The following is a 13,394-nucleotide window of genomic DNA, read 5'->3' as shown; positions in this document are numbered from 1 at the left end:
CTGTGCTTAAAATGGCAACCGACATCCAGAAAAAAAAAGAAAAAAAAAAAGAAAGAAAAAAAAAAACCTGCCACTCACAAAACGAGGAAGTGTATCAATTGTCTGAAGTGACCTTTTTCTGGTCATGCTGCCCTTTTTATAACTAATCGGTTTCTGGCAAAACATACACGCTGGCTTCGTGGCCATCTTAAAATAGTGATACAGCTCCCCTGACAACTTGCATAAATACACTGACCACAGACAAATAAAGTTCAACTAACCACTAGAAATAGTCTGGATTCAACCAAACCAAAAAAAAAATAAAAAAAGAAAGAAAGAAAGAGGCACGTTGTGCGTGTATAGATGTGTAGTAGTCTGCCATCTAGGCCTATGTTGAAGCAGTTCAAGCAAGACTATATGGCTTTCTCTGGCGGGTAATGGAGTCATAAACACATCCTTTAGAACTTCACATAAACCTCACTTTCTTCTGTGTGGCACTCTTGTCGCCTGGATACCAGTCTCTTTGTTCTCCACAACATGCAAAAAGTAAGGAAAGCTCAATGCCTCCATTTTAATATATTCAAACAGGCACACAAATGAGTTGAAAGTGTGGGCTGCCTGCGCGGAGAAATCTCCCACGTGCCTCTCCATCACAGCCTTCTCGGGCTCTGACGACTTCCAAAAACACCTCTCTCTCTCTCTCTCTCGTTTTCTCTTCCCTTATATACATATCCACATCTATAGAGTTATCTAGTGTTCCCTCATAGAAGCACATCCTGTACTTTTATCTAGGTTTATGCAAGACCACAGGATTCCAAATGACTAGTACAGAACTCCTTTTTTTCAGTTATGTTAACGTTTGTATTTTTAAAAGGGAAGGACAATATAGTAATGTTGATGGAGGGGGGAAAAGGCCTGTGGCAGCGGAGATCAAAGGCAGCCGACCCGAGGGGAAAACTTCACATGTGGCACGCCAGCGTGTTTTAGGGAAGAGCTGAAGGCTCCGGGGAGCTTACGGCATACAGCTGGTTTCGCGTTGATGTTTTGTATTTACACAAAGTTTGGTGTGTTTATTAAAACAAACAAGGAAAACAGGCACCGCTTGTAACATTTTCTTTTCCAGTATGCAAAATGCTCGGAAAGAAATGGAGGCGCCCTACAGATCGAAAACAAAGCAAAGAGAAAGAAGAAAAAAATTATTTAAAAAAAAACACCAACAAAAAGCACTCTCCTAACTTGGCTATGAGCAGCATAGAGTGATCCCAGCAGGCAGCCCCATTACATTAGACCAGCAATAAACCACCAATTTGGCATCCAGCTAATGTAAGGATGCATGTTCTTCCAGAGTGGAGTGCACTTTAAAAGAATCATTAATTGTGCAATGAGGACAGATATCATGCCACATATTACAGTTTACAGTTTAATAGCCCTCCCCCCCCCCGCCCGAGGCTCCAAAAATAGCCTGACGATTCCAGTCTGCCTCGTTGGGGACATAATGAGTGGAAAACTCCTTCGGCAGTCAGGGATTCCCTCCATGTCTCCCCTCTGTTCGCCCCCGCCAGCCAAACCCAAAATGGCGGCGGCGATTTGGCAAAGTGTCAAGAAACAGCAAACATCACACTCCCTCAAAGCTCTGCCTTAGGTGACTGGAGATATTGAACATGGCAGATATGAAAAAAAAAAACATTCCACCGTCAGGCAGAGGTTGTGTGAAGTGTCTGAGATGAACTTCAAAATGTCAAGCAACACTGACTTGATGTGTGTGTGCTTGAAATGGCAACGCACTTGCTGAAAGACAGCTCAACTCTCTGGAGTTTATCATAGACCCCTTATGAGGATTACAAATCCTTGTCCTCCACTCAAAACACACCACCTGCGTATTTCACCACATAAGCAGCACATTCAGTATGAGGAGGTGAGACTGTGAGGGTGAGGAGATGGTACTCACGAAGGACACGCAGGCCGCAAGCAAGAGGATCCTCACCAGGAGGTCCTCAAACTGCTCACACACCAGGTCCCATAAGGACTTGCCTAAGAACGAGAAAAAGAGAAACATTTGAAATGACTACAACATGGTCTTCATGCATCTGCATATGTGGGTTTAGTATAACAGTACCATATCAAGACATATCAAACTAGCGAGGTAATCCAATTTTACCAACACAGTGATGCTGGCATTAAAGGAACTCAAAACATTTGACATAAGAATGACATAAAATAATAATATTGATGGAGAAGGTCCATTAACTACTGCGTGTAACTTTTCATGGGAAGAATGCAAACAACGCTCTGAGAGGCATGATGGGAATTTCCTTCGACATCATGATGGATCTCTTTTCATGCAAAACTCTTATGGCTTATTTGTCCAGGCTGGCTACTGCTGATGTGATGGCTGTGCTCTTGTAAGGGCCTACTGGAGGCAGAGGCGACCTCTGAACCCTTCAAAGAGGGCTGTGCGAGTCGCGGAAGCTGTTCGGGATGCTAAAGAGATGTGTACTCACGGCGTTTACCTCTCACTGGTGGAACATTGGAGCTGAATTAATGCTCACATGGAGCTTGTAAAAGGAGAGTAACAACACAGTGGAAAGATCAATATTTACCTTCTTCGGCTGGCAGCTCTGTCAGTGTCAGACCAAAACAATCCGTGGAGGAATGAGACCGAGTGGAAGGGAGAGAAAAAAGGAGAGAACAAAACTAGTTAGGATAGCTTCACAATGAAGAGTTTGATCAAACAAACTCACAAAAATGGAAAACAGATATCATGGACCTACGATATTTTGCCTGATTCAAAGTAAATTATGGGGAGACAACACAAAGACCTGGCGCAGGAGTGGAGGAATAGTTAAGAGTTCACCGCTGCTGGATGACATTAGTAATTAACACACGTTCTGCAGATGAAAATATGATACAGCAACACTAGATCAGTTAGCAAAAGAAACAGTATCACTTTGTAAAAACACAAACGGCACATGATACCACTGCCCAAGCAATACAGAGTGGGGGAAAAGTCACCACGTGAAATGTACACAAGCATTGTAAATATACTTTTCCATGGGAGTTCCCTGCACCTGCTCCACCCTGCAAGGCCCCCTGGAGTGGAAACTGTAACGCTCGGTTCACTTAGGACAATGACAAGCTAACGCTGCGCTCAAACTGAAACAGTAATCATTTTTATTGTACCTCTCTAAAAAGGACACCTGTTTTCACGCTGGCACACTGCTAGAGTAGGTGGGTGCACACAGAGCCACAGCCTCCTTGTGTCATTTAGAACTTTCTAGAAGTGTCTCTTGATGAAGCGAGTGGGTGATGAAGAGCATTTGGAGAGTGGGACAGAGGTTGCAGCAAATGGATTATAACGGTCCTTATGTACAGGTCCACACACACACACACACACACACACACACTCACTCTCTTAGCTCAATGACTTGCCGAGAGGCATTAGCTGCGCTGTACTTCCTAGGAAGTGTCCACAGACCACCTCTGACAGCCAAGCACGCTTACATTTACAAGTCCATTCAAGCAGGATAACACAATGCTATGGTTTCCAGCTAAACTTAGTAAGACTAGCTGCTAAACCACATATTGGCCTACTAAACGAACAAAATGGAATTTACCCAAAGGTTAAAATTGTTTCATACCCACCAACAGTTAATTAGTCTCAAATCAATCACCAGCGAGGCAATCAGAAAGGTCATCATTCAAGGCACCTACAGCTATTCATTTTCCCTGCATGTTTCAGGGACATAACCGGAACATGGTGGGAATGAACAGACAGAAAGTGCCCTTCCATCTTCATAATCTGCTTCAGCACAAGGTCAGGCCTGCATGGCATGCGTTTCTGTCCGAGTCATGCCTGGCCATCTGTGTGTGTGTCTCCCTCACCTTATCTGCAGGGAGAGCTTCCATATCAGCCTTCTCATTCCGCTGATAAAAAAAGGGAAACCCCTGCTATCAATAGTGAATGGGGTCTGTCCAAGGACAGCAAAGAAAAAAAAAAAAAAACACACAAAAAAGCCTTTCTTTCAAAGTTTCCACTTGAGTAAATACTACAGTAGATAGGGTCGGAATGTTCCAGAAAATCTCATGGGAGTCAAACAAAAAAAGCCAGTTCGGAAAACGGACGCGACATGGCGTCTTTAGTCGAGCACCAACCAAACACACTCGTAGGAGGCCAACACTTGAAACGGATACCAGAGAGGAGGTACACGTGCCACGGAAATAAAAAAAATCACTTCTTTGTCAGGGTTTTAAAAAGACCCTGAGCCACTGGAATTGTACCATGACTTCAATCAGGAGTTCAGCCAAATCAGACTAGCCTCACAGCTATTTCCACCAACACTCAGTCTTTCAACCACAAGGAAAGAATGGGGGTTGAGGAACACGTGCGATGACCTGAGGCTTTAGAGAAACAAGTTAATTAAAGTGTTGTGTATCGACTCAATGGGAAGGCACTCGATTAAAACAGAAAGAGGGCTTAATGCTCAGAAGAACAAAGGGAATTCCACCTTGGCATCGCTCCGTGTCTGATTCATCTCTCTGAGTAAGAGGTTATATGACAGATTAAGCGAGCACCTGAAAATGTCAGATCAGTTGTGACTCAGTTTTCATTCATACACTCTATACGAGAAAAAGGGAGGGGAAAAAAAAACAAATGGGAGAAACGAAAAACACACAATTAGAGTTACTTTTACACTGCAGTTTTTGGGCTTGAAACAGGTGAAAATGTTTCAAAATGTTCCAAATGTTTCAGTGAAATCCTGATGTAACCTGAGCAAAAAAAATAAATAAATAAATAGCGGTTACTGTCTAGTAGGCTACACTGGCATAAATGAAGTCAGTGCCCAACGCTTACGGAGTATACAGCGGAAAGAAAGTCCCCAGAAAAGGCCTGGAGGGAAAAAAAGAAAAAAATTTGTCCTAGTGTTTTCCATGCTCCAGGTGCCTGACATAAGCTCTTTTCCCCCGTAACAGTACCTCCCCTGCTTGGGTAATGTTTTTATGGCAGACAGGCTGGCTGCAGCACCAGACCTGGGAGACAAAGGGAGTCTTGGTGGTGGAGAAGGAGGGAGGGAAGGAACGAGAGAGAGAGGGAGCGAGGGAGGGAGGGAAGGAAGGAGGGGCGGAGGAGGGCTTCAACGGGGTTTCCCAGTCACCCGGTGCCAAGGATTCCCTCACAGTCATCTGGGTTGTTTCAGCCTCGTCCTGCCCAAGCACATTCCGGCATACTGACTTAACCCAACCCTCGCTCGTTCTCTTTCTTTCTCTCCCACTCTCGCGTTGTACAATCTCTCTTTTGCCCTCTTCTTCCCCCTCTCAGGCAGACGGTTAAAACAGGGGCCAGCCTGTTTACGCATTAAACTAGAAGGGAAACACTTCCTGGACACAGTTGCCAACAACATTGGCATTCACGCCCATGTCCAGGGTGCCAGAGGGTAGTAAAAGGAAGTCCATTATCGGACTCGGCCCTGCACAGTTGAAGGTTACCCACCGTAATCCGGCAAGGGACCGCAAGAGACCAACCTCTGGGCTTCCCTGACACGAAACATGTCATCAAGTTTATGAGAATGAGAGATAAAAAAATAAATAAAAAAAAACACCAGCTGTGGGTTGGATTTCAACCCCATCTCCCTTTCTCTCTTGACCATAAGTGTATGAAGTTTTCAAAACAGGTTGCCATGGCTACTTGGCGTGCGGACACGGCTGGAAACTGCGTTTCACTGGGTGACGTGGCTCACGGCTGGGGAGGGAGCGTCGAAAATCACCCAAAATAAGTATTATGCAATGCATAGGGCCTCCGTGCAGGGCCATGAAGCGAAGCTCCCAAGCAACCCATCACTCCATACAGTACAGGATTCATTCTGAACGTTCTGAATCTGACAGTAAAACCTCAAACTCCAAAGACATGTTCACTGGACTGCAGTACATTCCTCCCGAATAATTCTTTAAAAAAAAAAAGTCTACGCTAGTCTCCTATTCTTCTACTAATCCTAATTTAGATGGCCCATCGTGCACAGGGCTGAGAATCTCTCTCTCATACAACTGAAAATGGTTTTTGAATACATGTGCACTGTGGGTGGTGGTGTTGCTTTAGCTCCTCAAAGGGCGGGGGGGACTCAAGAGACGTGATCTGAGGGGCTCGGCGCTCCCCTCTGGCAGACACTTGGTACCCATCGCTCCTGACATTAATCTGCAGCAGGGGGGACATGAGACGGGGAGACGAGGACGGAACAAGGGCCTGGGGCCTGGGGCCATGCTGCGCTGCTATTAGCCACCACGCCATGTTTTAACGCTCAATTAAGCGGCATCCACAGAGACGACGACACAGACTCCTCAGACAACAGGAAGCCTTTTTATTACGCTCGTGTAAAGATAGGGAGAAGACAACATGATCGGAAGAGCTTTCCCCAACCAAAAAAAAGCTTAAGAAAGCATTCATTTTTCATAACGAGATTGCGAACTTCGCAATCTTTTAAGTGAGCCTCACTACAACATCAGTCCATAGCAACATAGTCGACAATAAATCATTAATAGAATAAAACCAGTGACACTAAATCATTAATAGAATAAAACCAGTGACACATCCCAGGCGTTTTCATAGATGAAAAGGCCTTTTGTCATGCTTTGGTACTACGTGTTCCACAACACACTCCGTAGAAACTGGATCGACAGAACCCTCACAGCTACATCCCAAACCACTAAGCTTCACGTCCTTGCGGTAATTCCCACGGTTCAGAATTCATTCTCTCGAAACGACAGATGTTCAATGTAAACAGAGGTGATCCCTGGGGGCACCATTAACATCACTGCAGCTAAAGGCACTGCTATGTAAAATTCTGTTGCTATTTACTTAGTATTTACTTATACACTGTGTGCCTCACATAGGCGAACAGTGTTTCCCAGTTGTTGATGTGCATCCTCTTTCGTCCTTGCCACTAAACTTCTGAGGGGATCATTAAAACAAGCCAACATTTGAAATGGCCATAGATGATGCCTAATAGTCCTCATCATGTTTAACATTTTACTCCTGTTACATTACTGGAAAGGGCGAGACCTGCAAAGTCCACTACCTTCTATCAGACAATCACTGACTAATACCAAAACAATATAGCACAACATGTGGCACTGTTCAGTCTTGTGCAAGGCACAGGCATGGTCGCGTCTTATTTACTCCAATGTGGGCAGCTGCCATACCTCTGCCCGTAATCACCAGCGCGTCAAGGCACCAACATGCCCCTACCTGACCGCCTTGAGCAAGAGGCCACGGCACGACGGCACGGAGTGCGTAGCGCCAGCTTTGATTCAGCTCATTCGCTGTACTGGCATGCACTGCAAATGTCCCATGACAGAGGAAACCATAGGGACGCCCTGAAAGCTCTTGGACCGACGCTGGCTCTGATGTGGGCCACGTCCCACACCGTGACATGGCACAGAGCATCCAGAGCAAAGCCACATGCCACAACCCTGTGATGAATGCATGTAGAGCTGGAGACACACTAGATGAAATGACTTCACAAGTGCTGCTGAAAACACAGTGCACCTCCCTCCCTCCCTCCCTCCCTCCCTCCCTCCCTCCCTCACTGAGAGTGAGTCAACGCATCGCCACAGAGGAGGTGGTGACTTCAGCAGTAGGAGGTGAGAATCAGAGACAAGTGACATGTTAGCGGAGAACTGCGAAGCGCAGCCATGCTGTACGCGCTCGGGTGAGGGGCAGAAAGGACTCGGAAAACCCACCAGTCATTTACCTGGAGTCCACATTCAGCTGCATAAGGACTGACATAGTAATGATATTTAGCCAAACATGAAAGACTCAGAGACACGTGACTCTTAAGGGACATGTGCAACAATACGGCATCACATGAAGGAAAAAAGGCAAACGTACACCCACTAGTCTGTGGGTTTTGCTAAGAGAGTGCAAGTGTAAGAGGAAGAGAAGCTGCATCCCCAGGCTTAAGTCAAGACAAACAGCCTCTTCATAGCATGTGTGTAATGTACAACTTTTGAAAAAAACATCTGAAGAATAAGCTGGGACCTGTGCCAAGGCATAATTCAACAAATCATTCCATACCTTTGTCAAAACTGAGAAACATTTTGTTTCAAATTATGAGAAAAAGAGCTAAGAGGAATGCAATTGGAGATACTATGTTTGAATACCGTATCAATGTTTTTGTTTCTAACAAGCATTTCTAGTCTGTTGAGTAATACTACATGAATGTTGATACAAGGTAGTGCATACAACCACAAAGGCTTAATGGACAGAAAAGATTGGATCAAAAGTTTGAGACTTTTTTGTTTGTTTGTTTTACTACATACTAAAGTTCTTATTGCCCTACAGAGCAAAAGAGCGTAACCCACAGGAAGGGCAAGAGCTGAGAAGAAAGAAGAAGACATGCATACAAATGGAGGGATGATGAGAAGAGACACTGACAGCAATGCAATTTGCTCAAGCTAATAAAGCTCTCTCTCTCTCCCTCTATCTCTCTCTCTCCCTCTCTCAAGGCCTGAGGGATAGCGAGTGCAGGCGTGGTTAGCACTTCCATCAGACCCACCTCCAGAAGGCCCGGCCATTCGCCTTCCACAAACACACGGCTACAAAAGAGCCCTGTTAACGGCCCACCAGTGTGTGTGTGTGTGTGTGTGTGTGTGGGGGGGGGGGGGGTTAGAGGCATGTGTGTGCGTGCCTGGAGGGGGGTTAGAGGCATGTGTGCGTCTGACATCGTGCAGCTAGGAGAGCAAAAACATCCTCTACACAGCCCTCAGTGCACAGCGAGCGAGCGAGCGAGAGAGAGAGAGAAGGAAAGAAAGAAAGACAGACAGAGAGACAGACAGAGAGAGAGAGTGTGTGCTGCGACTTCCTCTACGCTCTTTGCGGGTGCGTAACTCGCACCAGCCAAAAGACACAGAACAATGAAATGGGACACTTTCCCCCAACACACAGAATGTCACGTAAACTTATACAGTAAGCAAAACATGACCACAGTCCCTACTAGCAAATCCTGAAGGCTGGGTAATAATATAAGCACACGGTCACATGGCTGCCCAGTACAAATTAGTCTGCAGTAGCACCTGCATTGAATATACTTGGGCTTAACCATCTTAGGTGCAAGCTTCTGTCACTGGACGTGAGCAAACAGCAATAAGGAAACGAGATGACCATGCAGAGTGCCACGAACAGACAGACAGACAGACAGACAGACAGACAGACAGACAGACAGACAGACAGACAGACAGACACAGACAGACAGACAGCTGTGGACGAGGCCCCCGCTGAGCCAGTGTGCCAAACGGCAGCGAGCTATGAAAACCCAGGTCCCGTCTCTTTTCTTCTTCCAGCGTTTTTTTTTTGCCAGTCATCCTTTGTTTAGACAAGGCAGACCTGGAGCTAAACCACTCTCATAAGGGCAAAGTAACAGCGGATGAAGACAGTGAATCTGAATATAGCTTATGGCTACTAGTTAGGTTGTTGATTTTATTTTTCTTTGCCATATAGCTATATTTCCTCCTTCTGCTGGTACATTTTCATGCCAGCTAGTGTGAACTTTTCATGCCAGCATCATGCATTTCTTCTGTGAAGATGTGTGACCTTGAAGTTCCTCTAACAACGGGAGACAGCTATGTAATACCCATGTAGGCTGCACCTCACCACAATGAGAGGAACCACATTCATGTCACCTGGCCACTGAGACTCCAGGCTTTGGTGTGGAGGCAAACCCAAACAAAGCAGGTTTGTATAATCCAACCTAGATGGACCCTGAGACTGAACACAACCTACAGACTTCCCTCACTGTACCATTAACATAGCAAAGGCCCACTACAGTCTAGATGCACAAACACTTCTCACCTTCATGTACGATAAACAGTTCAGGTTAATTTAGGCTTTTCCACTAGAACAACTGGAACTTCAGGACTCCAACTACCACCAACTTCAGACTTGCAAGCTTCATCTACATTCATTCAACTTCAAGGCAAACCTTTTGCAACACAACATGTGCGAGTGCAAGTGCGAGTGTGTGTGTGTTGCCATTAAAATCAAATTAAAACCATGTGCATCTCCAGTGTTAACGTCCAGAAACACAAAAAACTTCAGTTTCACCAAAAATACATCAACGCGCGTGTTGAACAGCCAAACCATTCCATTCCATTACATTACAGCCACAGTATGCAAGTAGCTGATAGCAAATTGATTACTGCCCCCCTCTTAACCCCCGACACACACACTCCTTTCCATTTCACAGCTCCACAGGGGGAGCTAGACCATGGAGAGAAGGCCTCATGTTCTAATACTGGAATGTTATGTCTACGTCTGGGAGACTGGCAAGTCGTATATCTTTCCCAGGAATGCTGCTACAGTACCTCCTATGGCGAGCTGTTTGAAGGCGTGCTGGAACTTTACAAGGAGGTTCCCTCCAGAAGGGGGTTCTCCCGAGTGCTGCGCAGTCTCTGCACATCACGCCTAGTCAGAAGCCATGTTTACAGCACAGAAAGGAATACGGATACGTTTGTTTTACGCAATATGACAATTACTCAAAGGGAACCAAAAAAAAAAAACTACAGTTGGCTTGTTAACAAGTCTTCACCATGTCAAAGGTGAACATATAATCATGAATCTGAAACCACTATGCTACACATACACATCTTTGAACAGGGGTTTTCTGACCCACAGAACCTAGAAATGAACTGCCAAATCCATAAACATTTCTGAGACCTCCCTTCCTCACTGCATAGTTCTCTGCAGAGGCACCAAGTCAGGATAAGCGAATTAAATTACAATAAAACACATTACATGCGCATACATAAGCCAGCACGCGTGGACTGAAGTGTTTCGAGTTTTCTAGCAGCACGGTTAACACAGAGCAAGTTAAAAGAGGAAAGGGTATTCCCTGCGGCATTTATCTCTTCACTGAAACAGGCAGGAAGTTGACAGCTCAAACAGAGAGAGACGCTATCTCAACAAGATGTTGCTTTTTCCATGAAGTCATCGCAGGCCTCTGGGCACCGCTGCCTCGTGCAACAAAGGGCCGCTGTGTCGCCCTCGTAATTACTCCCGCCACTCGGCTCAGTCCCGACATGGCCCGAGCAACAGCCGGATCCCGGGCGGACCTTGGCCAGATCCGGTTAAGAATCAGCCACTTGTATGTGTGTACCGGTCATTTACACCAAGCTACCGTGTTTTAAAAATAGACGCAGAGTTATTTTACGTCTGAGTTTATACGGAGTTCAACCCAAATTGTGCCGACACTGGTGTGGGGCCAGTTAATAAATGCTTACTTCACTAGATGAACAACATCAAAAGGTCCATGAACTTGGCATCTCCTTCTGCTGCTACTCAGAAAATGGCCAGAGATGAACTGCCAATGACCACTGCCATCATTGCACTTAAACGGGCCATCATGCAAACCCCCCGCTGAATCAAGGAGGCCATGCAAAATAGATGTTTTTGTCCTGGGCACAAGCACACCCTGTCGTATTTTCACTGCAGCAATGAATGAACCAAATAACATCTCACCGGGCGAACATGCAGCTGCTCATTTCACATTTCCTCTCAGTAAAAGGGGAACAAAAGAAGAACAGACTCAATACATGCTCTGCTGAACAGCGCGTATCCTCGACCTACAGTGAACGAAATTGGAGCCTAAAAGTTTCATCATGTTCTCTACACTAACCCAATAGGTGAATTCCCCCATTGACGAAGTGCAAAACTGGTTACTCAAGTTTTTCTCTAGGGTATCGGAGTCACAGGTGCAGTAGCCTATTTAACTCCTAAATAAAGTAGTTGGTCTACTGCATTCTTTAAAAAAAAAAAAAAAAACGCAATTTAAAGTTCTTGCTTCATGGACGGGTCGATTTCGAGATCTTTAGTCGTAATTAGCATATGCATAAATGCAGTTCCATAATATTTCTTCCAAGCAAATAATCAACCAGACGCTGTTTGTATGGCATGACATCGAACAGTATTTTGACATCGAAAGCCCCATCTTACTGAACCATGCAAGACATTCGACAACACGTCTGAGGAGGTCACGTCCGTGAGCATACCCAGTGTCACGGTCACCGAACAATATGCGGAATTAAAAATTATGAACAGGGCAGGTTCTTAGCTGGATACTGCTCGAAAACCACGGTTCAAGCGGACTCATACACACGCACGCGGTGACCGTAGGCTTGCAAACAAACCGCACGATGTCTGCAAAACTCACGGAGACAGAGTATGTTTGGCTTCACAGAGACGCTCACCTGTGCGTCATCGCACAGCTACTGGATTTATCTACACACAATTAGGATAATTTCACACACTGTTCCGAAATACAAACCCAAGCATCAGTCCAAATAATACTACAAATAATGAAGACTAATAACTATCTGGTCGGACATGCTGCCACAACGGGGTAATACATGCCATTTCACTGCTGAAGGCTTTTCCTGACGAGGAAATTAATTACCCGCTCTAAAAACACAATTCATTCTGGCTCCGTGTGTGCGCTGTGAAGGATATCTGAACAATATAATAGCCTACACCAATACAGAAACACACTGCCTTTGTAAAGGCCACGTCCTACTCACCGTTTGGTCCATATTTCTCCAAATTTATTTTCACTTGTTCGAAGGTCAGTCCAGTGTTTTCGTTCACACCGAAGTTTTCTAAAACTTCAGATGCTGTTTTAGTGTGGGCGTTTTCCATCTTAGAGCACTGTCTACAGCAATGACTTGAAATACATGTATTAATTTAAATAAAACGCGCCTACAGTATATTTTTTAGATATGTAACGAAATAGATTTCTAACGAGGTGCGCTCTCACTGCCAAGTGGAGGTGGGTCGGTGATGACTACCACCTGCCCCTTCTGCAAGCCGACGAGTTCAGCCGTACCTCCCGAGTCCGTGTTGCAAAGCAGCTATTACCCAATCGGCGAGATTGATATCTTTACTTCATCGGAAGGTGTACTTCACTCGTAAGGTCCGCCTCTTTTTCGTGAGAGAGCGTTTTTAAGCACCGACTCGCGCTCCTATTGGCTTGTATTACCTGAATCGAGCAGAGTCACAGAACCACCATTGCGTGTCAGCGGCTCTTTCTTCATAGTCACGATTTGTGTGCACATGAAATTCAAAAGCAACATTTTGGATTGTGACCTCTTACGTTAAATATGGTCAAACATGAACTAATATGAATCTGCAGTTAAAAAATTTCTGATTTCAAAATTGACTACAAAAACCTTAAAGTTTGCTTCAAAAGTGATTTCCTTAAATGTTTTTCAGTGTCAGTTTTTTTGGTTGCAGTCATATTCTTACCCGTCAGCTACATTATTAAGAATTTAGTCACCCAAACATGTTCTCCCAAACATAGGCATATATTTCCTACTTCCGCATTACATTTAGTCCTGACAGTGACAGGTCTTACCCACTTTATCTATAGGATCAATAG

The 13,394-nt window shown here is 45.1% G+C and overlaps 1 protein-coding gene across 2 annotated transcripts in view; it reads right to left on the bottom strand.

Annotated features, from left to right (window-relative positions):
- The window catches only part of atp2a3 (ATPase sarcoplasmic/endoplasmic reticulum Ca2+ transporting 3), a 49,627-nt gene extending 36,676 nt beyond the window's left edge, over positions 1-12,951 (bottom strand). For both annotated transcript variants that reach the window (XM_031572405.2, XM_012822796.3), the window contains exons 1-3: positions 12,538-12,951; positions 2,580-2,597; positions 1,928-2,010 (exon numbers count right to left, since the gene is read on the bottom strand). In XM_031572405.2, the coding sequence (XP_031428265.1) occupies positions 1,928-2,010; positions 2,580-2,597; positions 12,538-12,655 (219 nt within the window). In that variant the 5' untranslated portion in view covers positions 12,656-12,951. The remainder of the gene's footprint in view (positions 1-1,927; positions 2,011-2,579; positions 2,598-12,537) is intronic.
- Positions 12,952-13,394: the final 443 nt, after the last annotated feature.

Source organism: Clupea harengus, chromosome 8 (assembly GCF_900700415.2).
Source record: "Clupea harengus chromosome 8, Ch_v2.0.2, whole genome shotgun sequence".
NCBI lineage: Eukaryota > Metazoa > Chordata > Actinopteri > Clupeiformes > Clupeidae > Clupea > Clupea harengus.
The sequence above is the reverse complement of the archived record's forward strand: the minus strand, read 5'-3'. Positions and strand labels throughout refer to the sequence as shown.